Here is a 26250-nt window from a genome sequence, read left to right as displayed (position 1 = left end):
ACCACCTTTTAACTTACTAAAAAATTTACTTGATTTGATAGTATCTGATTATCCCTACTAGAATGTGAGCTTCAAAAAACAAGGAATTTTATTCCCATTTTGTTCACTGATATATTCCTAGTGGCTAAAATACTCCCAGGTGTGTAGTAAGTGCTCAGTTAGTATTGGTGTATTGAATGAACGAATAAATGAAGGATCATGTAGGGTTCTGTCAATTCAGAATCTTATTATTGGACTAGCAAGCATGTCACATTGGAGTAAATGTTTATGGGCCCATTCCTGTTTTGCTTTGTTTTTTTTTTAAACTATACGATAATTTATAGAGTTAAATGTACACATCTTAAGTGTACGGCTTAATTAATTTTTATATATGTATCTGTCCCTGTAACTACCATCAAGGTTCCATTACTCAAAAATTTTCTCTCAAGCCCTCCTCAGTCAGTATCAGAGCCCCCTCACAGAACCCCCAGAGGTAACCATTAATCTGACTTCTGTTTTATCGTAGATTAATTTTTTGCTGTTCTTGCCTTTCTTGTAAGTGGAGTCTTACACAGTGTACCCTTTTGTGTCAGACTTCTTTAATTCAGCATTTTTATTTTCAATCTCTCTATCCTTATGGATTGAAGCAGATATAAATCAGATATAAAAGCAGATGTAGTTGAGTCTTGCTTTCTGTTTGGTCTGGTAATCTCTGGATCTTTCCTTTTTAGCAGTTTGACGTGACGTGCCTTGGTGGGTTTTTCTTCGTATTTTTCATGTTTGGAATTAACTTGGTTTCTTGAATATGTGAGTTGATGTTCATCATACATTTTGGAAAATTCTCAGCTATTATCTCGTCAAACATCGACTGTGCCCACGCTCTGTCTCTCCTTCTGGAATAATAGTTACACTTAACGTTAGACCACTTGAGAGTATCCCACATCTCTCATGATTTGTTCTATTTTTTTCCAGTCTTTGTCTTTTTGTGCTTGAATTCAGACAGTCTCTATTGGTCTGTCTTTCCTACTGCTTGTCCTTCCTGCCGCTGTTCCCTAGTCGGCTGTTAAGCCCCATCAATGAATTCTGGACTTCAGATATGGAAGTTTAAATTCTAGAATATCCACTTGGTTCTTTTGTAGATAATATGTTTTTCTGATGCATTTCTCTATCGTTTATCCACTTGGTTTACCTTTTTCCTGTTTCTTTTAACATAGTTAAAATAATAATGTTAATGTCTTTGACCACTCATTTCAACATCTGGATCATCTGTAGGCTTGCCTCTGTTGGCTGTATTATCTTTTGATTATGAGTTGCATTATTTTGTTTCTTTACATTTCATAATTTTTCACGTATGCTGGATGTGTGTATAAAAGATGGGTGTATGCTGGATGTGTGTCTATCTACTCTAAAGACTAAAGTAGATATTATTTTCCTCCAGAGAGGCCATGCTTTTTCTTCTCTTAGGCAGCTAGTGTAAGGGACCGTAGTGAGTTGAATGGTGGCCTCCAAAAAGATAGATTCACCTCCCTACCTCGATAACCTATGATTGGAACCTTACCTGGAAAGAGGGTATTTGCAGATGTAATTCAGTCAAAGATCTTGAGATGAGATCATCCTGGATTGTCCAGATGGGCCCCAACTCCAGTGACAAGTGTCCTGTAAGAGACAGACGAGAAGACACGGGAGCATGGAGAGACGCAGCCCCAGCCAGAGGAGTACCTGGAGCCCTGGGATGCTGGAAGAGGCGAGGGGTGGCTTTCCCTTAGAGCTTTCAGAGGGAGCGCAGCCTGGCCAACGCTTTGATTCCAGACTTCTGGCCTGCAGAACAGTGAGAGAATGGATTTCTGTTGTTTCAAGCCACCAAGTTTGCAGTAGTTTGTTCCAGCAGGCACAGGACACTCATACAGGGACTGACCACTTGGGGTCAGGGAGGAATTGAGCTAGGTTTGGGAGCGGCTGCAGGTCTGGTTTTATTTCACCTCTGGTTTCAAAAGTATTGAGAAAGCTTTTGTGTATGCATCACAGGCCCCTCCCCCTCCCTGGTGATTGAAGACAGGAGATGGCAGGAGAGTTCTCTGATCTCCAGTCCTGCCCTCCAGCCCCGCCCACCTCCTGTGCCCTTAGGCACTCAGCAACACCCAGACAGGAGAGAACCAGGTCCAGATCTGGGTTCCTCCAGATGCCAGTGCGTCTAGCCAGCCCATCTGGCTCCTTAGCCCCACACTGGCTGCCCCTCCTCCCAGCAGAACCCTCTGCTTGCTGAGGAAGGGCCCACCTTGCCCGGTTTTAGATCATTTATACTTCTCTGTACATACAGTTCATTAAAAACTCCACATTTATAGTTTTGTAGTTAGTTTCTAGATATGTCCTAATTGTAGTACTTGTAATTGACCTTCTAACTGCCCTAGTGCTCACCATCCTAATAGAGGCAGAACTCCTTAATGTATCTGTTGCCGTTTTAAACATTTAATAAATTAAACTTTCAATATTAATTATGTTGCATACATACACATAAATATTAAAATATATATGTAATAGATATATACATATAAACATGCATATAAATATAGGCATAATTCTATTAAAATATTTATATATAACTATACACATAATTCAAAATGTAATTAATTAATTCTTAAGAATGATCTGTGTGGAGATTAGCAGGACTGGTGTATGATTTGAGTGAAGGCCAGCAGTTGCTGATTTCAGATTTCAAGGCCAAGGCTTTCAGGGTAGAAAAGTGGGAGAGAGGCGGGGAATGAATGGATAGGCATAAATATTCAGGAACATACGCACCAAAACACTGGAAACAAGTTTCTGGCTGGACATTGATGATTTCTTTTGGCTTTTATCTAAAATAAACTAGACAACTAGCTTGAGAAGATTAGACCTTTGTATGATACTTTATTTTACATCATGTTAAGCTGTGTGGCCTGCAGTTTTAGAGGGCAGAAGCCACGTTGTCGTGAATAGTTGGTTTTTGTTTTTTGTATTTTTCTGTACCAAGAGCCCTCTGGGCCGGCAACTATATTTTCAACAGAAAAAATTTAGATTTCTGATGTTGAATTACAAACAAAAATGTAGAAAACATTAGCAAACATGTTAATTACAAACATTCATTCTCCTCCATTGCTTGAAAGTTATTCACTGGCTTGAACATTATTTATTTTCTCCAGAAATTTAATCCATTTTCAGAACGCATTGTTGTGGTTGAGATAATTACTCAGTTATACATGAAAAGAGGAGAAGGCTCCTGCCGTCGACTGGATGGATTACCTGTTTCAAAGGGCACGGTACATGTAAATATAAGAAAATTGTACAGAATTTTAAAGTCATAACACGGTTTTGAGCCCCATCTCTTTGTTCTTTAGAAACAATATACATTTATTCGAATGACCTGGCGTACTTCATATGACACGAACATAATCAGTATGTAAATGAAACCTACTAACTATAGATATTAATGTTGAAATAGAGCCAAGATCTTCATCTGTTATGATTTGACTTTTTAGATGAAAACCTTTGAACTGAGTAATGTTGGAGTGAAATACAAGTTGTTTCTTTTTTTGTAAAAAGAGACTAAACAAACAATGAAAAAAATGATACCTCAAATATATTTGATAAAAATAAACATCTGGGGCTTGCACGCACTTACTCTGAGTATGAATGGACGGTAATATCCTTTTTCTAAATGCACTACTGTTTTCATGCATGTCATCAGTAACCCAGGCTGGAGCAGAGAAGACAGAATCGTCGATGCCAACCTTTGGTGCCTGTCCTGTTTTGAAATTTTAAGATCTGGAATCGCAGCTTCTGAGCAGGGCCTTCTGTCTGTTTAGGGTCCCTGTCGCCCCAGGCTCACTGACAGCCTAAGCTCTCAGCACAGACTGTAGAATGCATCCCCTCCCCTCCCCCTCCCCACCACATTAGTAAACGCCTGTTTATAGCAGTTTCTTTTACCTGATACATTATAGCCATCTATCCAAAAAAAAAAAAACAAAAATTACAAGGTATACCAAAAGGCAAAAACCACAATTTGAAGAGACAAGCAAGCATCAGAACCAGACATGGCGTGGTTGTTAGAATTATCAGACTGGAAATTTAAAACTAATTATTATTAATGTGCTGAGGGTCCTAATGGATAAAGTAGACAGCATGCAAGAACAGATGGGCAATATAAGCAGAGAGATGGAAACCCTAAGAAAGAACCAAAAGAAATACCAGAGATTAAAAAAAAACCCCACTGTAACAGAAATGTAGAATGCCTTTGATGGGTTTATTAGTAGACTGGACATTGCTAAGGAAGGAATCTCTGAGCTAGAGTATATCTCAATAGAAATCTCTAAAACTGAAAAGTGAAGATAACAAAGAAAAAAACTAGAATACCCAAGGACTGTGGGACAATTATAGAAGGAGTAACATATGTGTGATGGGAAGAGATAGTGATAAAGTTGTCAATTCTCCAAATTTCTGCCTATGAACAGAGCATCAAACAATACCAGACAAAACTAATAGAACCACAAGGAGAAATGGATGAATCACTATCATAATTGGAGACCTCAACACCCCTCTCTGAGAAGTGGACAGATGCAGCAGGCAGAAAATCAGTAGGGATATAGTTGAACCCTGAATAAAACCTTCAGTCAACTGTTGATGGACTATTTCATTCAACTACAACAGAATACACATTCTTCTGAGACTCACATGGAATATTCACCAAGATAGACTACATCCTGGGCCATAAAACATACCTTAACAAATTTAAAAGAAGAGAAAACATATGGTATCTGTCTCAGACATTGTATGGAATTAAACTAGAAATCAAAAACAGAAAGATAACTGGAAAATCCCCCCAAATACTTGGAGATTAAATAACACACATCTAAATAGCACATTGTTCAAAAAAGAAAGCTCAATAAAAAATTTTAAAATTATTTGGAACTAAATGAAAACGAAAGCACAGCTTATTAAAATTTGTGGGATGCAGTGAAAGCAGTGCTTAGAGGGAAATTTATAACATTGAATGTGTATATTAGAAAAGAGGAAAGATCTAAAATCAGTAATCTAAGTTTCCATTTTGGGAAACTAGTAAAAGAAGAGCAAATTAAATTCAAAGTAAGCTGAAGAAGAGAAATAATAAGAATTAGAAGTCAATGAAATTGAAAATAGGAAATCAGTAGAGATCAAGGAAACCAAAACTTGGTACTTTGAAAAGACGAATAAAATCAACAAGCCTTTAAACAGGCTAACTAAGAAAAGAACAGGGAAGACACAAATATCAGAAATGAAAAGAGGACATCACTATAGATGCCATGGACATTAAAAGGATAATAAAGGAATACTATAAACTCTGTGCCCACAAATTTGATAACCTAGATGAAGTGGACCAATTCTTTGAAAGATACCGTCTGCCGAAACTCATACAAGAAACAGACAAGCCGATAGGCCAGTGTCTATTAAATAAATTGAGTCAGTAACTAATAACCTCCCAAAACAGGAAGCACCAGGTCCACATGGGTTCACTGGTGAATTCTATCAAACGTCTAAGGAAGAAATTATACCACTTCTCCACAGTCTCTTTCAGAGGATAGGAGGAAAGGGAATGCTCCCTAACTCTTTCCGTGAGGCCAACATTAACCCTGATACCAAAACCAACAATGACCGTATAAGGAAAGAAAACTCCAGACCAATATCTGCCATGAATGTAGGTGCAAAAATCCTCAACAAAGTACTAGCACATTGAATCTAACAACATATGGGAAGAATTACATACCATGACCAAGTAGGATTTATCCAAGGTATGTAAGGCTGGTTCAACATTGGAAAATCAATGTAATCCATCACATCAACCAGCTAAAAAAAAAGGAAAATCACACGGTCGTATCAATAGATGCTGAAAAAGCATTTGACAAAGTGCAACACGCATTCATGATTAAAATTCTCAGTTACCTACACGACCAATGTAGGACTTCCTGCCAACAAAGTTGATGTTGTACTAACAGGTAAATTATAAGAATAGATAGGATAAATATCTAATCCACCCATGGCTCAGAATTTTAGAAACAGTGCTCATGATACACTCGCTTCACAAGTACTCCCGTATGTGTGTGTTTATATACACATTTCCATTTTGCTGATACTATCCTGGTATCATTATTCATGCACTCTGTCATTGCCCATTGAGTTACTCAATGTTCCTAATGTATAAATGTCTGTACAATGAATTCCTATCAGTGGAGATTTTGGAACTTTTAGACTAACTGGTGTGTGTTTTTCCATATTGTAATTGGAATTGTGTACTGTTTCCCTTTTGCCATTGGTTTTTGGGGAATTATTTATTTGCAGCAATCATCCTTAGACAACCGAGAGAAATTACATATCCTGGCTTACCTGGGATAGTCCTGGATTATGCTTGTTGTAGTTGTGTATTCGTTAATAGTGCTTGCTCCCTCTTACTCTTAAAAATGCCCCATTTCAGACTTCCCTGGTGGCGCAGAGGTTGGGAGTTCGCCTGCCAGTGCAGGGGACACGGGTTCGAGCCCTGGTTCGGGGGGGATTCCACATGCTGCAGAGCAATTAAGCCCATGCGCCACAACTACCGAGCCTGCGCTCTAGAGCCCACGAGCCACAACTACTGAGCCAGCGTGCCACAACTACTGAAGTCCACGTGCCTAGAGCCCATGCTCCGCAACAAGAGAAGCCACCGCAATGAGAAGCCTGCACACCGCAACAAAGAGTAGTCCCCACTCATTGCAACTAGAGAAAGCCCGCGTGCAGCAACAAAGACCCAATGCGGCCAAAAATAAATAAATAAATTTATTAAAAAAAAAAAAAAAGGTCCCATTTGGACAGTCAGTTATGTGGTGCCTCAAGACCTACCCAGTTTTTCTTCTCTTTCACGTGACTCATGTCCTACTACTCTTAACAAGAAATCCTATCTTCTGTTGTAAGCAGCTCGAGTCCCTTTTGGGTTAGTGGTTTTATTATGCTTCACTTTATTGCACTTCGCAGATATTGTGTTTTTTACAAAGTGAAGATTTGGGGCAACCCTGCATCGGTCAAGTCTACTGGTGCTATTTTTCCAATATCATAACTTTTTAATTAAGGTACGTGCAGTTGACCCTTAAACAATGCAGGGGTTGGGGTGCCAGCCGCTGAGCAGCTGAATATCTACATATAACTTTACAGTCCTTTGTACCCATGGTTCTGCACCTGCAGGTTCAACCAGGGGGACCCTGCAGTACCGTAGTACCTATTTAGTGAAAAAATACATATGAGTGGACCCGCACAGTTCAAACCCGTGTTGCTCAAGGGTCAAGTATGTATTGTTTTTTTTCAGACATAATGCATTGTACACTTAAAAGACTACAGCATAGTGCAAACATAAGTTTTTTTTTTTAGAAAGTATTTTTATAAAGGCATATTAATTGCAGCTGTGAGGTAATTTTTTTCCCCTCTGCTGAGATTTTGAGAGCTATACTATCCTTTCAGACTTCAAACAAGCTACCTGAGGAATTATTATTATCATATGTATATATATATATTTTTTTTACATCTTTATTGGAGTATAATTGCTTTACAATGGTGTGTTAGTTTCTGCTTTATAACAAAGTGAATCAGTTATACATATACATATGTTCCCATATCTCTTCCCTCTTGCGTCTCCCTCCCTCCCACCCTCCCTATCCCACCCCTCCAGGCGGTCACAAAGCACCGAGCTGATCTCCCTGTGCTATGCGGCTGCTTCCCACTAGCTATCTAACTTACGATTGGTAGTGTATATATGTCCATGCTTCTCTCTCGCTTTGTCACAGCTCACACTTCCCCCTCCCCATGTCCTCAAGTCCATTCTCTAGTACGTCTATGTCTTTATTCCTGTCTTACCCCTAGGTTCTTCATGACATTTTTCTTTCTTAAATTCCATATATATGTGTTAGCATACAGTATTTGTCTTTCTCTTTCTGACTTACTTCACTCTGTATAACAGACTCTAGGTCTATCCACCTCATTACAAATAGCTCAATTACGTTTCTTTTTATGGCTGAGTAATATTCCATTGTATATATGTGCCACATCTTCTTTATCCATTCATCTGATGATGGACACTTAGGTTGTTTCCATCTCTGGGCTATTGTAAATAGAGCTGTAATGAACATTTTGGTACATGACTCTTTTTGAATTATGGTTTTCTCAGGGAATATGCCCAGTAGTGGGATTGCTGGGTCATATGGTAGTTCTGTTTGTAGTTTTTTAAGGAACCTCCATACTGTTCTCCACAGTGGCTGTATCAATTTACATTCCCACCAGTAGTGCAAGAGGGTTCCCTTTTCTCCACACCCTCTCCAGCATTTATTGTTTCTAGATTTTTTGATGATGGCCATTCTGACAGGTGTGAGATGATATCTCGTAGTAGTTTTGATTTGCATTTCTCTAATGATTAATGATGTTGAGCATTCTTTCATGTGTTTGTTGGCAGTCTGTATATCTTCTTTGGAGAAATGTCTATTTAGGTCTTTTGCCCATTTTTGGATTGGGTTGTTTGTTTTTTTGTTATTGAGCTGCATGAGCTGCTTATAAATTTGGGAGATTAATCCTTTGTCAGTTGCTTCATTTGCAAATATTTTCTCCCATTCTGAGGGTTGTCTTTTGGTCTTGTTTATGGTTTCCTTTGCTGTGCAAAAGCTTTTAAGTTTCATTAGGTCCCATTTGTTTACTTTTGTTTTTATTTCCATTTCTCTAGGAGGTGGGTCAAAAAGGATCTTGCTGTGATTTATGTCATAGAGTGTCCTGCCTATGTTTTCCTCTAAGAGTTTGATAGTTTCTGGCCTTACATTTAGGTATTTAATCCATTTTGAGCTGATTTTTGTGTATGGTGTTAGGGAGTGATCTAATCTCATACTTTTACATGTACCTGTCCAGTTTTCCCAGCACCACTTATTGAAGAGGCTGTCTTTTCTCCACTGTACATTCCTGCCTCTTTATCAAAGATAAGGTGACCATATGTGCGTGGGTTTATCTCTGGGCTTTCTATCCTGTTCCATTGATCTATCTTTCTGTTTTTGTGCCAGTACCATACTGTCTTGATTACTATAGCTTTGTAGTATAGTCTGAAGTCAGGGAGCCTGATTCCTTCAGCTCCGTTTTTCGTTCTCAAGATTGCTTTGGCTATTCGGGGTCTTGTGTGTTTCCATACAAATTATGAACTTTTTTGTTCTAGTTCTGTGAAAAATGCCAGTGGTAGTTTGATAGGGATTGCATTGAATCTGTATATTGCTTTGGGTAGTATAGTCATTTTCACAATGTTGATTCTTCCAATCCAAGAACATGGTATATCTCTCCATCTGTTTGTATCATCTTTAAATTTCTTTCATCAGTGTGTTATAATTTTCTGCATACAGGTCTTTTGTCTCCTTAGGTAGGTTTATTCTTAGATATTTTATTCTTTTTGTTGCAATGGTAAATGGGAGTGTTTTCTTGATTTCACTTTCAGATTTTTCATCATTAGTGTATAGGAATGCCAGAGATTTCTGTGCATAAATTTTGTATCCTGCTACTTTACCAAATTCATTGATTAGCTCTAGTAGTTTTCTGGTAGCATCTTTAGGATTCTCTATGTATAGTATCATGTCATCTGCAAACAGTGACAGCTTTACTTCTTCATTTCCGATTTGGATTCCTTTTATTTCCTTTTCTTCGCTGATTGCTGTGGCTAAAACTTCCAAAACTATGTTGAATAAGAGTGGTGAGAGTGGGCAACCTTGTCTTAAATGTAAATGGACTAAATGCTCCCACCAAAAGACACAGATTGGCTGAATGGATACAAAAACAAGACCCATATATTTGCTGTCTACAAGAGACCCACTTCAGACCTAGAGACACATACAGACTGAAAGTGAGGGGATGGAAAAAGATATTTCATGCAAATGGAAACCAAAAGAAAGCTGGAGTAGCAATTCTCATATCAGACAAAATAGACTTAAAAATAAAGACTATTAGAAGAGACAAAGAAGGACACTACATAATGATCAAGGGATCGATCCAAGAAGAAGATATAACAATTATAAATATTTATGCACCCAACATAGGAGCTCCTCAATACATAAGGCAAATACTAACAGCCATAAAAGGGGAAAATTAAATACAAAGAAAACATATCAAAAGCAGCAAGGGAAAAACAACAAATAACACACAAGGGAATCCCCATAAGGTTAACAGCTGATCTTTCATCAGAAACTCTGCAAGCCAGAAGGGGCTGGCAGGACACATTTAAAGTGATGAAGGAGAAAAACCTGCAACCAAGATTACTCTACCCAGCAAGGATCTCATTCAGATTTGATGGAGAAATTAAAACTTTTACAGACAAGCAAAAGCTGAGAGAGATCAGCACCACCAAACCAGCTTTACAACAACTGCTAAAGGAACTTCTCTAGGCAAGAAACACAAGAGAAGGAAAAGACCTACAATAACGAACCCAAAACAATTAAGAAAATGGGAATAGGAACATACATATCGATAAGACATTTAAGGTATTTAATTTTTGACAGTTTGATTAATATGTGTCTTGGCATATTTCTCCTTGGATTTATCCTGTATGGGATTCTCTGTGCTTCCTGGACTTGATTATCTATTTCCTTTCCCATATTAGGGAAGTTTTCAACTATAATCTCTTCAAATATTTTCTCAGTCCCTTTCTTTTTCTCTTCTTCTTCTGGAACCCCTATAATTCGAATGTTGGTGTGTTTGATGTTGTCCCAGAGGTCTCTGAGACTGTCCTCAGTTCTTTTCATTCTTTTTTCTTTATTATGCTCTGCAGTAGTTAATTCCACTATTTTATCTTCCAGGTCACTTATCTGTTCTTCTGCCTGAGTTACTCTGCGATTGATCCCATCTAGAGTATTTTTCATTTCATTTATTGTGTTGTTCATCGTTGTTTGTTTCATCTTTAGTTCTTCTAGGTCCTTGTTAAATGTTTCTTGCATTTAGTCTATTCTATTTCCAAGATTTTGGATCATCTTTACTATCATTATTCTGAATTATTTTTCAGGTAGACTGCCTATTTCCTCTTCATTTGTTAGGTCTGGTGGGTTTTTATCTTGCTCCTTCATCTTCTGTGTGTTTTTCTGTCTTCTCATTTTGCTTATCTTACTGTGTTTGGGGTCTCCTTTTGGCAGCCTGCAGGTTCGTAGTTCCTGTTGTTTTTGGTGTCTGTCCCCAGTGGCTAAGGTTGGTTCAGTGGGTTGTGTAGGCTTCCTGGTGGAGGGGACTAGTGCCTGTGTTCTGGTGGATGAGCCTGGATCTTGTCTTTCTGGTGGGCAGGTCCACATCTGGTGGTGTGTTTTGGGGTGTCTGTGGACTTATGATTTTAGGCAGCCTCTCTGCTAATGGGTGGGGTTGTGTTCCTGTCTTGCTAGTTGTTTGGCATAGGATGTCCAGCACTGTAGCTTGCTGGTCGTTGAGTGAAGCTGGGTGCTGGTGTTGAGATGGAGATCTCTGGGAGATTTTTGCCATTTGATATTATGTGGAGCTGGGAGGTCTCTTGTGGACCAGTGTCCTGAAGTTGGCTCTCCCTCCTCAGAGGCAAAGCACTGACTCCTGGCTGCTGCACCAAGAGCCTTTCATCCACACAGCTCAGAATAAAAGGGAGAAAAAGTAGAAAGAAAGAATTAGTAAAAGTAGAAAGAAAGAAAGCGAGAAAGAAAGAAAGGAGGGAGGGAGGAAGGAAGGAAGGAGGGATGGAAGGAAAAAAAGAAAGGAGATAAAGTTAAATAAAATAAAGTAAGATAAAATATAATAAAGTTATTAAAATAAAAAAAATTATTAAGAAAAAAAATGGATGGATAGAACCCTAGGACAAATGGTGGAAGCAAAGCTATACAGACAAAATCTCACACAGAAGCATACACATACACACTCACAAAAAGAGGAAAAGGGGAAAAAATCAAATCTTGCTCTCAAAGTCCACCATCCATCATTTGGGATGATTCGTTGTCTAAAGGAGGGAAGGAAGGAAGGAAAGAAAAGAAAGAAAGAAAGAAAAGAAAGAAAGAAAGAAAGAAAAGAAAGAAGATAAAGTAAAACAAAGTTTTTAAAGTAAAATATAATTATTAAGAAAAAAATTTTTTAAAAAATGGACGGATAGAACCGTAGGACAAATAGTGGAAGCAAAGCTATACAGACAAAATGTCACAGAGAGGCATACACACACACACTCACAAAAAAGAAAAGGGGAAAAAATCATAAATCTTGCTCTCAAAGTCCACCTCCTTAATTTGGGATGATGCGTTGTCTATTCAGGTATTCCACAGATGCAGGTCCATCAAGTTGATTGTGGAGCTTTAATCCGCTGCACCTGAAGCTGCTGGGAGAGCTTTCTCTTTCTCTTCTTTGTTCTCACAGCTCCCAGGGGCTCAGCTTTGGATTTGGCCCCGCCTCTGCGTGTAGGTCGCCGGAGGGCGTCCGTTCTTCGCTCAGACAGGACGGGGTTAAAGGAGCCGCTGATTCGGGGGCTCTGGTTTACTCAGGCCAGGGGGAGGGAGGGGCACGTAGTGCGGGGCGGGCCTGCGGCGGCAGAGGGCAGCGTGACGTTGCACCAGCCTGAGGCGCGCCGTGCGTTCTCCCGGAGGAGTTGACCCTGGATCCCGGGACCCTGGCAGTGGGGGCCTGCACAGGCTCCCCGGAAAGGAGGTGTGGATAGTGACCTGTGCTCGCACACAGGCTTCTTGGTGGCGGCAGCAACAGCCTTAGCGTCTCATGCCCGTCTCTGGGGTCCGCGCTTTTAGCCGCGGCTCGCGCCCGTCTCTGGAGCTCCTTTAAGCAGCGCTCTTAATCCCCTCCCCTCGCGCACCAGGAAACAAAGAGGGAAGAAAAAGTCTCTTGCCTCTTTGGCAGGTCCAGACCTTTTCCCGGACTCCCTCCCGGCTAGCCGTGGCGCACTAACCCCCTGCAGGCTGTGTTCACGCCGCCAACCCCAGCCCTCTCCCGGAGCTCCGACCGAAGCCCGAGCCTCAACTCCCAGCCCCGCCCGCCCCGGCGGGTGAGCAGACAAGCCTCTCGAGCTGGTGAGTGTCGGTCGGCCCTGATCCTCTGTGCGGGAATCTCTCCGCTTTGCCCTCCGTACCCCTGTTGCTGCGCTGTCCTCTGCAGCCCCGAAGCTTTTACCCTCTGCCACCCGCAGTCTCCGCCCGCGAAGGGGTTTCCTAGCGTGTGGAAAGCTTTCCTCCTTCACGGCTCCCTCCCACTGGTGCAGGTCCCGTCCCTATTCTTTTGTCTCTGTTTATTCTTTTTTCTTTTGCCCTACCCAGGTACGTGGGGGGTTTCTTGCCTTTTGGGAGGTCTGAGGTCTTCTGCCAGCGTTCAGTAGTTGTTCTGTAGGAGTTGTTTCACGTGTAGATGTATTTCTGGTGTATCTGTGGGGAGGAAGGTGATCTCCGCGTCTTACTCTTCCGCCATCTTCCCGGAAGCCTCAAAACATAAGTTTTATATGCACTGGGAAACCAAAATATTGGTGTGACATTTTTTTGCAGTATTCGCTTTATTGCTGTGGTCTGGAACTGCACCCAAAATATCTAGTAGATAGCCTGTAGTGTGTGATTGAATAGAAAATCCTTGATAATTTGATATAGGCTCCAAAGTGGAAATCCATCACATGAGGACGACTAAAGGGCACGTGCTGAAACAGTGTCCACTGCGAAGGCCGGTGCCCCAAGTCGGGGGAACGGTGGCAGCCTGGGGAGGGAGCACGGGGAACGGCCTTTACATTAACAGGGAACCTGCAGCCAGCACCGCCTTGGTGCTACAGATCTTACAGCAGAGCTTTTGAAAAGATTTATGTTAGTTATAACCATAAACTGATTTTGAGATAGTTTGTCCTCACACAGCTTATGAAGGAGGTTTTTCTTCCTGAGATATTACCCACAGATCTGTGGCCATGGAGCCCCGAATGTGGCTGTTTTATGCACAACTCTGATGAAATATTTAAAGATCTGTTAACAAGGATTAAAGCCCTGGGGGTGCTGTTGGAAATTTGGCATTTTTATTTCCAGCAAGAATCCTGTGGGAAAAACATATCTTATGGGGAAAACTAATTGTATTTGTTAAAACAGTAACCATAGAAATAGAGAAGTGGAAACTTAAATAGACGTATTTATCACAAATGGAAACATTTGGTGTTGAATGTCCTCTGCATTATGCCCTCAACCACGTTTCTCTTGGACTCATTGTCTTACAAAATTTTCTTTAAAAGTCTGTCACTTAAAAAAATTAAGTTATTATGATTGCTTTGGCTATAATTGTGAGTTTGATGGCAACTTCAGTTGATTAACAACTTGTTGCCATGGCGACGCACTAACGAGGCATTTCAAAAATTTTTATCCAAAAACCATCTTCAGCAGAATAATCTAGGATGTGTAGTTAAAAAAAAGTGATTTCCAGGCATTATTCCTGACATCCACTCCCCCAGCCCCAAATTCAGGTCCTGGCAGGGGCAGGGAAAAGTTGGTATTTTGCTCATTTCTAAATTTTGAAAACCACTGCCCAAGAAATATGATGAATTGGGCAGTGGCCTTGAAAAAGAAAGAATTTTAGAATAGCTATAGTGAAACTCTTGATGTTCCAGTTTAACGATTAAAAGTCTTTTTCGATAATACTTATTATAGGAATGGACTAGATGAAAGATGAAGCAGTTGTATTTGTGAAAAAGCAGATGAGCTTTGGGGGCAGTTAGCAGGGAAGGGAACGGAGCTAATTTTCCAAGAGTGGGAAGGAATGTAGGGGCAGCAGTTCCAACTACGGAGCAGTAGCTCAGGGGAGTCAGGGTTTTCAAATCACGATCAGTGACTTGGAAATGCCGGGCACATTTCTTAACCCCTGTGTATCTACGTCAAACAGAGCTAATACGAAGCGAGGTTAGTTTTTTAAAGTATAATTACTCAACCATAAAAAGGAACGAAATTGGGTCATTTGTAGAGATGTGGATGGACCTAGAGTCTGTCATACAGAGTGCAGTAAGTCAGAAAGAGAAAGACAAATATCATATATTAATACATATATGTGGAACCTAGAAAAGTGGTACAGATGAACATATTTCCCGGGCAGGAAGAGAGGCGCAGACATAGAGAACGGACATGTGGACACAGGGAGGGAAGGGGAGGGTGGGACGAATTGAGAGAGTAAGATTGACATATACACACTACCATGCGTAAAATAGATAACTAAGTGGCAACCTGCTGTAGAGCACAGGGAGCTCAGCTCTGTGCTCTGTGAAGACCTAGATGGGTGGGATGGCAGGGGGAGGTCCAAGAGAGAGGGGATGTGTGTGTGCATATGGCTGATTCACTTCACTGTGCAGCAGAAACTAACAGCACTGTAAAGCAATTATACTCCAAAAAAAAAAAAAAGTATATTCACTTTTTTATTGCAATTCTTTTCCTTCATGGTCCCTCCGTGTCAGTTCTTGTCTGGATAGACACATAAGCGGATTGGCTCAACATGGAATTAATGTTTAATGTGTGAAAGTATAGGTGGTTCTGGACGGCAGTCCCGTGTTATTCCATGTTGCTTTGTTTTGTTATGAAAATGCCTTTTTATACTTTTAAATGAACTTTTATTGGAGTATAGTTGCCTTACAATGTTGTTAGTTTCTGCCCTACAGCAAAATGAATCAGTTATACGTATACATATATCCACTCTTTCTTAGATTTCCTTCCCATTTAGGTCACGACAGAGCATTTGAGTAGAGTTCCCTGTGCTATACAGAAGGTTCTCATTAGTTATCAGTTTTATACATAGTAGTGTGTATATGTCAATCCCAATCTCCCAATTCATCCCACCCCCTTTTCCCCCCTTGTTAACCATAAGTTTGCTTTCTACATCTGTGACTCTGTTTCTGCTTTGCAGATAAGTTCATCTGTACCACTTTTCTAGATTCCACATATAAGCAGTACTATACGATATTTGCCTTTCTCTTTCTGACTTAACTTCACTCTTGTATAACAAGCTCTACGTCTATCCGTGTCACTGCAAATGGCAGAAAATGCCTTTTTATATTTTAAAAATGTAATTTACCTCTGCTACAATAGACTCTTAGATAGACTGTTCCCAAATAGCCTCACAATTTTTATTCTTGGATGGTTGTCTCAGTAAACTGTTCTCAGCTTAAATCTGGCTTTGCCGTTTACTGGCTGTCTGATCTCTGCAAACCTCCTAAAAGGTTCCTTTTCATCATCTATGAAAACAATCTATGGTCATTAAATGAGAATATATATATATTTTACAACTATGCCTGGAATATGTAGGCACACAACAAAAGTGAATCCCTTTGCCTTACCAGACATGCCTGCTCTTAGACCGTGGAGTGTTTTGAAGGCGCGATACGGGCATTCTTGTCCTTCGCCGAACAGATGTCTGTCCTCAGTGCTATTCCTGTGTCCCCCACCCGATCCACAACAGAGCTCTGCACCGTTGGTAGCAAGATTTACTGTGGTCTTATTAGCACCACTAGTTATGAGTAATGGGTATTGGAGTATTATATGAAAACTCAGTTCTTCTTTCTAGAATGAAATTTAAGTCTAAGTCTAGTTAACTGAAAATGTATTCATTTAAAGGTAGACAGGTTCAGGTGCAGTAGAGCCTCTTTCTAAGTAAGTTCACATCATACCTATAAGTACTTATAATTCATTCACCGTAAGCCTTGAAAAATAGATTTGAGGCCTCTGACAATAAAATACACATATCCGGTAAGGCTGTTAAAATGGAAATTAAAAAGTTTAAAACCATATAGCAGGAGCAAAGAAGTATAATAATCACTTAGGCTAATAAAATTGTTGTGATTGAGCATTAAATGTAGCTCCCCTGTTCCTCGATAGATAAATAACTGCTTATTTTCCAGCTGCCCAAAGGGGCAGCAAGGAGTGATAATTACCGTCGTGCATCTTACTCAGCTGATGGTTTTCGAGGTGTGACAGTGTGTGAGCCAAGGTGCCAGGAGTCTTGAGGGCGGCAGGGTGACGGAGACAGAGTGGCCAAGCTCCGGGGTCTGGGGAAAGTCCCTGGTGTGGGTTCTGGATGGTAAATGATGAGGCAAAGCCAGAAGGACAGTGCCAGTCCAGAAGATGGCCAGCTCTGGGTTTACACGAAGGATTCGCCCTTGGTTTTTTATATGCTGATCTAGTGCTTAAGTGTCCAAGTTATTTTACCAACCGTTTGATAACTAATGCATATAGTGGTAATACCATCAGGAAGCATCACTGTCTGTTTAGGGATAAGAACTTGAGACAGCGGCCAATTTGATTTTCTGACCTTTGTTTTCCAGTTTATCAAAATCTGAGCAAGAAGGCTCTGTATATTTACTTAGCTTTATGCAAACCCAAATATGTGACAAATCATAAATGTATGAAATACAGTGCTGGACATGATTTGGTTTTCAAAATTGTTCTTTGCTTTACAAAAGGACTCTTTGTAAATATCCTTAAAGTGCCACTCTCCTTTAGTAACATGACCATCTGGTTAGAATTCTTAAAATTCGATTTTCCTCCAAAGTTATGAAGATCCAAAGATATGAAAATATCTTTCATAAAGACACATATGAATACAGAATTTGTTTATATATTCCAAGTTTAGATGGCCCTTGTAGGGGAGAGTGCCTCATATCATTGGATTAGGAAGGGGTATTTCAAATTTCTACTGTTTTCATTGTAAGTAATCACATACAGCCGTGGAAAGAATAATTTAATATTTCTTAATGAACATAAGGGGAAAATGTTGAATAGAGTACATAAAAAAGTCATGTCTATCTGCTTTCGAAACATTTTTTTAAGATATTATCTTTTTACTGTTTCAGTTTTAGATCTAAAGTCCACAGTAGGATTCCCAGGTTCGGGTCCAGTAGCTGAAATAGAAAGGCCTTGCTCTCCTGTACGCAGGATCTGGCTGGAGCGCTTGACCTGCCTTGTTTGTGTTTAGAGGTGGTTTCCTTGCTTTTGAAACATAAACAGTTGCATTGCAAAATTAAAAGGGAAGGACATTGAAAGGGTGGAAATAGTAAAGCTTGAGAAAATTCTCTCTTTCTCCTTCACTACATTATGCACACTTAACATAAACTTCTGTCTACTGGTAGATCCAAAGCAGCAGGTGTCATTCTGGAAAGGATGCCAGTTTTGCCCTTTCACAGCTGGGCTGCTTAGTTGCCTGGTACTGGCAGTCACATGCAGTTTGGCTGTGTCCAGAGTGCTGAAATATCACCATAAATAAATATAGTACCAGATCAGAACAGCCAGCCCTGCATGACGGCAGCTGAGTGTAGAAATATTTTAAATGTTAATAGCTCTATCGAGATAGAATTTACAAACAGTAAAATGTAGAGATTTTAGGTGTGGATTTTGATGAGTTTGAGAAATGTATATCCTATATAACGACCACCCCAATCAAGACTGGGAACATTTCCAGTGCCACAGAAGGTTCCTTTGTGCTCCTTTGTGGTCAGAGCTGCTCCCCGCCCGCTCCGAGACAGCCAGGCCTTTCTGTGACTGTTGTCAAGCTTCGCATCAATGGAAACACACAGTGTGCGCTCTCCGGAGTCTGTCCTCTGTGCCCAGCATGGTGTCTGTTTGACTGTTGCATGTTCATGTGTGAATCGACAGTTTATCCTTTTTTGTTGGTGACAGTGGTCATTGTATGCATACACCACACTTGTTTGTGAATGGATACTCACCTGGGGTTGGGCATCTAGGTTGTTGCCAGCTGTTGGCTGTTCTGAATGAAACCTCAAGGAATACTTGTTCACACGGCTTTGTATTTTCATCTGTTTTGGGTGGAATCTCCAGGCATCGCAGAGTAGGCACATATTTAGATTTACAATTTAACGTTAGTAAACCATTTCCTAAAGTGATTGTACAACTTTACCGCCCCACTGACATTGTATGAATGTTCTGGGAGCTCCACAGCCTTGCCAGTAATTGGCGTCGTCAGTCATTTAATTTATGGTGTGTAATAGCTGGTCATTTCGGTTTCTCTTACGAATAAGGATGTTGAGGATTTTTTAATCTGCTTGTTGACCATTCATGAACCTTCTTTTTTCCAAGAAGCTTCAAGTCTTTTACCCATTATTTATTGGGTTGTTAAGTCTTTTCTAAGGTAAATGTATTACAAATGCCTATGGCTTAGTTTTCCTTTTTATTAATGATGATTTTGAAGAACTTAATTTTTTATTATGATGACAATTGAATTTATCAGTTTATTCATTTATGGGTAGTGCTGTTTTTATGTTAAGAAATTCTTGACTATCTTACTATTATAAAGATTTTATCTTAAGTTTCTTCCTGAGTTTGATAGTTTTAGCTTTTATGTTTAGGTCTATAATCCATTTCAGACTAATTTGTACGTGGGATGTGAGGTAGCTGTCAGCGGGTTCATTTTGTTTTCACAAGTGGATATCCAATGGGTCTAGTACCATTTGTTGAAAAGACTGGCCTTATTGAATGCCCTTGTGCTTGTTGAAGAGCAATTGACTGTATATATATGTCAATATGTGTACACTATTCTGTTCCAAAAATATATTCGTCTATCCTTATGCTGGAACAACACTGTCTTAAGACTGTGGCGTTATGGTAAGTGTAGAGCTCAGAGAGAATGGGTTTTCCTACTTTGTTCATTTTTTTCCCAAAATTGTTGTTCTACCTGGTAATATTTACTTTCAGGATGCAATACTTCCTGCAGTATTTCTTGCAATGCAAATCCGTAGGTGATTACTTTTCCAGTTCTTTCAGTAAAATAAAATTCCTTTATTTTACTCCTTTTTGAAGGATATTTTTATAAAACTTAAAATCTTAGGTTGACAGTGTTTTTCCTCTCAGTGCTTTGACGGTGTCATTTCATTGTCTCCATGCCTCTGCTGTCTCTGATGAGAGGTTGGCTGACACTCCTGTCATGGTTCTTCTGTATGTGATTTGTTGTGCTTCTCTGACTGCTTTCAAGATGTTTTCCTTTGTCTTTCATTTTCAGTAGTTTGGCTATGATTTGCCTAGGTTTTTTTTTTTTCCTTTCTATTTATTTTTCTTGGGTTTTGCTGTTCTTCTTAAGCTTATAAATTGGCATTTGGGGCCAAAATAGGGAGATTTTTTGACATTATTCTTTCAACTTTTGTCTTGTTTGGCCATTATTTATGCTCCATGTTCACCTCTCCTTCTGGACCCCAAATACTGATACATGTATGTTAGACCAGTTGATATTATCTCATAAGTACTTGGGCTCTTTTCATTTTTTATAATCTTTTTTTTTTTTTTTTTTTTTTTTTTTACGGTACGCGGGCCTCTCACTGTTGTGGCCTCTCCTGTTGCGGAGCGCAGGCTCCGGACGCGCAGGCTCAGCGGCCATGGCTCACGGGCCCAGCCGCTCCGCGGCATGTGGGATCCTTCCGCACCAGGGCACGAACTCGTGGCCCCTGCATCGGCAGGCGGACTCTCAACCACTGCGCCACCAGGAAAGCCCCCATTTTTTTAAAAAAATCTTTTATTGTGTATACTTGAGATTAATAATTTCTATGAATCTGTTTTCATGTTCACTCACCTTTTTATCATGCCAGCTACAGTCTGTTAAGCCCATCCAGAAACTTTTAAATTTTGCTTTTCAGTTGTAGAATTTCCATTTGTTTCTCTTTTATAGTTTCCATTTCACTGTCCAGATTCCCTGTCTGTTCCCTCATCAAGACCATTTTTCCTTTAAACCCTTGAACCTATTTTGATAGCTAAAGTCCCAACAACAAATAGATGTTGTCTGCTAGCTACAACATCTGGGTCAACTCAGGGTCTCTTTCTATTGACTGCTTTTAAAAAAAAAAATGAGTATGGCTCACATTCACATGGTTATTTGCATGTCTAATAAATTTTTATTCTATGTTGGACATTATGAATGATACAATGTACAGAGTTGGGAGTATTTGTCTTCCTTTAAAAAGGGTAGTTTGTTTTATCAGACAGTTAATTACTGGCAGTTTCTTAATCTTGTTGAGGCTTAATTTTAACCTTTTTTAGGGCTGGTCTAGAGTAGCCCTTATGTAGGACATGGTTTTGACTCCGACACTATGGACCTTTTGGTGTCTCGGTCAAATTCTCATGGTATTATTGAGCTCTCTCCACTCTGGTCTCTCTACTTTCCCAGTGACGTGTGTCCTCTAGTGTCTTTGTCTCACTCTCAGCTCTGTATCAGCTGCTCTCTGCTTGGCTTCACCAAGTCTCACCTTGCACATGTGCAGTCCAGCCCTTGGCCAAGATCCCGTGAGTAGCCCACCTAGACTTCTGGGGTCCCCTTCTTGGAGCTCTGTCTTCTCCAGTCTTTGTCCTCCAATTTCCAGCTGCTTCCTCAGCTCTGAACTATAATCTTTGTCTCCTCAGCACAGCCCAACTCCTTTTTTATGTTTCTCCTCCCTGTGCTGCTGGGAGGAAATGGTCTCCAGGCTGACATTCAGGGCTCATCTTGGTGCACTTAGGGATCACATTTCTGTGCTGCCTGTTGTCCAGTGTCTGAAATCACCACTTCATATATTTTGTCCAGTTTTATAGTTGTTACTCTGTCATGTGCAGAAGCCTCAGTGTGGTAGAAGTATTGTTTTGAACGTTGTTCCTGAGATTACTGGTTCTCAAACTTAAGCTTGCATCAGATGCATCTGGAGGACTCGTTTACACAGAGACCCTTAGGCCCCATCCTTTAGTGTTTCTGATTCAGTAGGATTGGATTGGGGCCTGACAATTTGCATTGTCCAGGTGATAACTGATGCTGCTGGTCTGGAAACCACACTTTGAGAACCACTTGCTTGGCAAGATGGATCTTGAGAAAAAAATGTTGGGATTTTATTTGGCACTTACTCCATACAATTTTTACCTTTCTTTTTTGGGCGGGGGTAATAATACTTACATCTCAGTTTATTATAACATTATACATCTTGCTCTTTTCATTCAAAGTATGAATTAATGAGGAATTTTTTTTTGCACTGAGAAGGATAGATTCTCCGTTTAATTGATAGAAACAGAAAATACATGAGAGAATAAGTAAAGTTATTTAACAATGAAATACTACCATTCTTTTTTTTTTTTTGCCTTCACAAATAAATTTGATTCTTTCAAGTTATGAAACTTGTAGAACATGGAGTGTGATAAGTTTCAGAAGTAATTGCTTTTTGTTTCAGAAATAAGGTTTTATTTTAATTATTCTCAGACTTATTTGTATATATGTGAAGTGTGTGTGTGTGTGTGTGTGTGTGTGTGTGTGTGTGTGCGCTTTGTAGGTGAGATGTGAAACAGTGATAACCAGTAGGCTTGCTGGACCGGGCTCTACCTTGTCGTGTCCTCAGGTTTCCTGACAACTTACGCTTCATCCCTGAATAGCTCTTAATCCTTCTACCTTAGCATCACATATTATCTGCTTTCTTTGCCTCTTTTGGTTCAATGGCCCTATCTCTCATTTGTCAGGATTTTGACATTTATTGCTTCCTTTTACTCTAGTCCATATTTTTCTCGTCAGCGTAAGGTTTATACTGGTGTCAGATGGTGACTCTCATTGTTGAGGATGCTGACATTGTTCTTGCAGTGGCTGCAGCACAGGAAGTGTTCTCTCAACAACATCATAGAATATCTTGGATGGGAAAACGGATTCGTCCTATCCTTTCAAATTCTAATCAATCCTTGACAGATTTTTTGTTTTCATTTATTTATTTTTATTTATTTATTTTTGGCTGTTGGGTCCTCATTGCTGCACGCGGGCTTCCTCTAGTTGCAGCAAGCAGGGGCTACTCTTCGTTGCGGTGTGCGGGCCTCTCATTGCAGTGGCTTCTCTTGTTGTGGAGTACAGGCTCTAGGCACGTGGGCTTCAGTAGTTGTGGCCCGTGGGCTCAGTAGTTGTGGTGCATGGGCTTAGTTGCTCCACGGCATGTGGGATCTTCCTGGACCAGGGATCGAACCCGTGTCCCCTGCATTGGCAGGTGGATTCTTAACCACTGTGCCACCAGGGAAGTCCCGACAGATTTTTTAATGTAACAACTTCTTAAATTTTTTGGAAAAATTGGTACAACAGCCTTTGGTGGTTAGATTAGAAAGCTGTTTCATAGCACAGTTTCAATATTGTTTCAGCTGTAATGTGCGATTACAGCAATTTTAACCTCAATTTCAGAGATATGTTCTCTAATATTTTGACACAGGCATAGTGATATACTGATTACTAAATTCTCATTTCCAACAGGTCCATTTTGATGGCTGGGACCACAAATATGACTACTGGATGGATACAGACAGCCCTGACATTCACCCAGTCGGATGGTGTGACGTCACAGGTCATCCCCTGGAAGTGCCGCATTGTGAGTATCTTGCTCTTTGTGTTGTTGCTTTTTAAATACGTAACCTGGAGCCTATCTTAATGCTGTTTATTTCATGTCATTATAAGTATTTTAAAGCTCAGTATCACATAGGTGAATTGATTAATCAGCACTATAGCTACACTGAAAGCCAGTTATTCACAATTAAGCCTCAAAAGACATGCTCTATATAAATGAAGAGTTATCAACATTAAGGAATTATTTTGATAATGTTGTCTGGCAGAATCTTTGTTTTCCACATTTTAGTTTGGAAAACTGAGCCAGGTCTAAATCCATCTAATTTGGGCCTTCACTTTTAGCTGAAGTACTTTTTGTTTTCTTAAACATCTTATCTTAATTGATTTTGTTTTATAGAGTAGGTTTCAAAAAGTTTTAGAAGAACAGAAGTATTTTAAACTTCAGCAATTAAAAAAAATTTAGTTGTAAAAATTGGAAAAAAGACAACCTTCTGTTATGTCGGTATCTTCATTATTTCTGTCTTTCTGGATACTTAAAGTTAAGGAGGTAATTAACCATTCTAAATTCTAATAAACCTCGAACCAAAATATTTCATTCTTTCATCTGCAGGATTCCTCTGATCAGATTAGGCTGACATGACTAATAACTAGTTTCAGACATTTTGCGAGCACTCTCCATCCTTATGTTTGCTTTGTTCCCCCACTGCTTCTGTTGTCCTCCCTTTGGTTTCTTGGGGTGAAGGTAACCTTCTATCCTGTTAATGAGGATGAACCAGCCCAATGATGCTTGAACCTTAGATCTAAAAGGATTAACTGCGTCTTTGAAAGAGATCCTTAACTTCCTTTAGAAATAATGAGAATTACTGACTTAATAACTTGACAAACATTTTGACATTGCGCTAGATTCTTCAAAAGCTACACATGGATGAGGTGCAGGTCCTCATGTAACTTACAGTGCATTAGCAAGTGCAGGGTCTGCATACAGAGAATGTAAGACAGGGAGAACAAGGTCAGTTCCATGGGAGGGGGAAGGGTTAGCACATTCGCTTTGTGCTTTTTGCTGTTCCCGCTTTCTGTTCTCCCTGATCTTGCATCCCATCTTGCCAGGGAGGTGTCTCTTGGCTGATGTTAGCCACCCACCACCCACCAGCACGCACATTCTGTCCTTCGTCCCAGTAAGCTTCGCAAGTAGGGATTTCAAGGGAGATGGACCCAGATCAGCGTTTCAGGTACAGAGACAGCTGTCTTCATTCTGCCTCACCCATTACCTGTTCCTTGGTCAGGCTGCCTACCTGGCTTCTCGACCCAAATGTCTCAGAAGCGTCGCAAAGTCTATGGATCGAACCTCAGCTCCATCCCAAGCCAAAAGCTTGTCTTTCTACCGTAGTTGCTACTTGATTCCAAAGTTGCTGCTTCCCATGCAGTCATGCTAGACTCTGCTCCCTCCCTCCCCCTCCCTCACCCCACACATACAGCCAGTCATCAAGTCTTGATGGTTCTCTTTCTTGATTTCTCAGAACCCGTCTCTGACCCCTTCTTCCCCTTCCCAGTACCATTGCATTTGAGCTCTCATCATAGGTACAAATGGTTTGCAGAATATGGTCTGCAATTTGCTGGTTAGTGAGTCACACTGATCCTCTCAATCTAAAAATTCAGGCTCTAGAGGCAGGATTGCCTAGTGGTTGAGCGTGTGAAATCTGGAGTCAGAATGCTGACTTGTGAATCTCAGTATCACTGCTTTGCTTAGCTGTGTGATCTGTGCCTGTTTCCTCATCTAGAAAATGGAGGTGATATTAGTGTGTCAGTCTCATAATCTGTAATGATGAAATGAGATAAATTCGTGCATAACACCTCAAAAACTGCCTGGCCCACAGGATGTGCTCAATTAGTGTTAGCTGCTCTCAGAAAATGATGTAACATTCTACAGATTTCATTTTTACCTAAAACTATGAATTATTAAGGATTACAAAATTTGAAATTATGCTAAAATGAATAGGTGACTAGAGTTTTCCAAATATTTAAATTTAGTTTTTTCTTAAGTCAGGCTTTCATGTATTTCTGGCACTATTATAAGACTCCTGTTTTGAGTATGTGCACTTAAGTAATTGGAATCCCTATTATTTGGGGGAATTAGATGTCTTCAGTTGGTCATGATATTGTATTACTGCTGTGCTTGCTTTTTGGTTATAAACATGTTTGTTTGGATTAATTATTATTAATACAGTTTATTATAGGTTACTTGTTTAACCCTATTTTTTGTAATTATTCATATCTGCATCATTAGTCTTATTAATTTTTAAATACCTAGACTTTAAGACATGTTCATAGTGTGGTTCAATATATATCATCCGTGGCCCCATCCTTAAAGCAAAAATACACACACACACACACACACACACACACACACACACACACACACACAATCCTACTCCAGTATTTATTTGCCTACTTATTTATCACAGAATCTTTTTCCACTGGAAAGTAAAGACAAATGGTTTGTCTAGGTCCTCCAGCAAGACAAAATTTGACGGTCTAGCATTGATGTCGCAACAGCTTCCTAACTATCTTGTCTCGTTTCTTTGCTGTAACAGTCTGTGAAAACCCAAATCTAACCTCTTAGCAGTATCTTTAGACTTGAGACTCCTTCACATGTACCAGGCCTGTCGTAGTCTGTCTTCTGCTCACCTCATGCCTTACCCTTCCACCGTTTTCCACCAAGAACAGAATTACTTCATTTATACTAAACAGAATGACTCATGGTGCCATGAACATTGGCCTCATAAGATTCTGAAGACAATACGTCAGCTACACTCTGCGCTCTGAACTTCATTTACAGAAAGTCACACCCTGCAGTCGGTGTCAGATGCCTGTGTGGTGGGGAGCTGGCAGGGGCACTTGCTCCGCAGTATGGACCACATGTAGCCTCTTCATTCCTGTCCCGTCACACATCAAATCATC

General features: G+C 40.1%; 1 protein-coding gene across 1 annotated transcript in view; it reads left to right on the top strand.

Moving 5' to 3' along the window:
* Positions 1 to 26250, top strand: part of L3MBTL4 (L3MBTL histone methyl-lysine binding protein 4) — a 304117-nt gene that overhangs the window by 111893 nt on the left and 165974 nt on the right. The window contains exon 12 of the mRNA XM_030836653.2: positions 23203 to 23317. Within this exon, the coding sequence (XP_030692513.2) occupies positions 23203 to 23317 (115 nt within the window). The remainder of the gene's footprint in view (positions 1 to 23202; positions 23318 to 26250) is intronic.

Source organism: Globicephala melas, chromosome 13, assembly GCF_963455315.2.
Source record: "Globicephala melas chromosome 13, mGloMel1.2, whole genome shotgun sequence".
Classification (NCBI taxonomy): Eukaryota; Metazoa; Chordata; class Mammalia; order Artiodactyla; family Delphinidae; genus Globicephala; species Globicephala melas.
The sequence above is the reverse complement of the archived record's forward strand: the minus strand, read 5'-3'. Positions and strand labels throughout refer to the sequence as shown.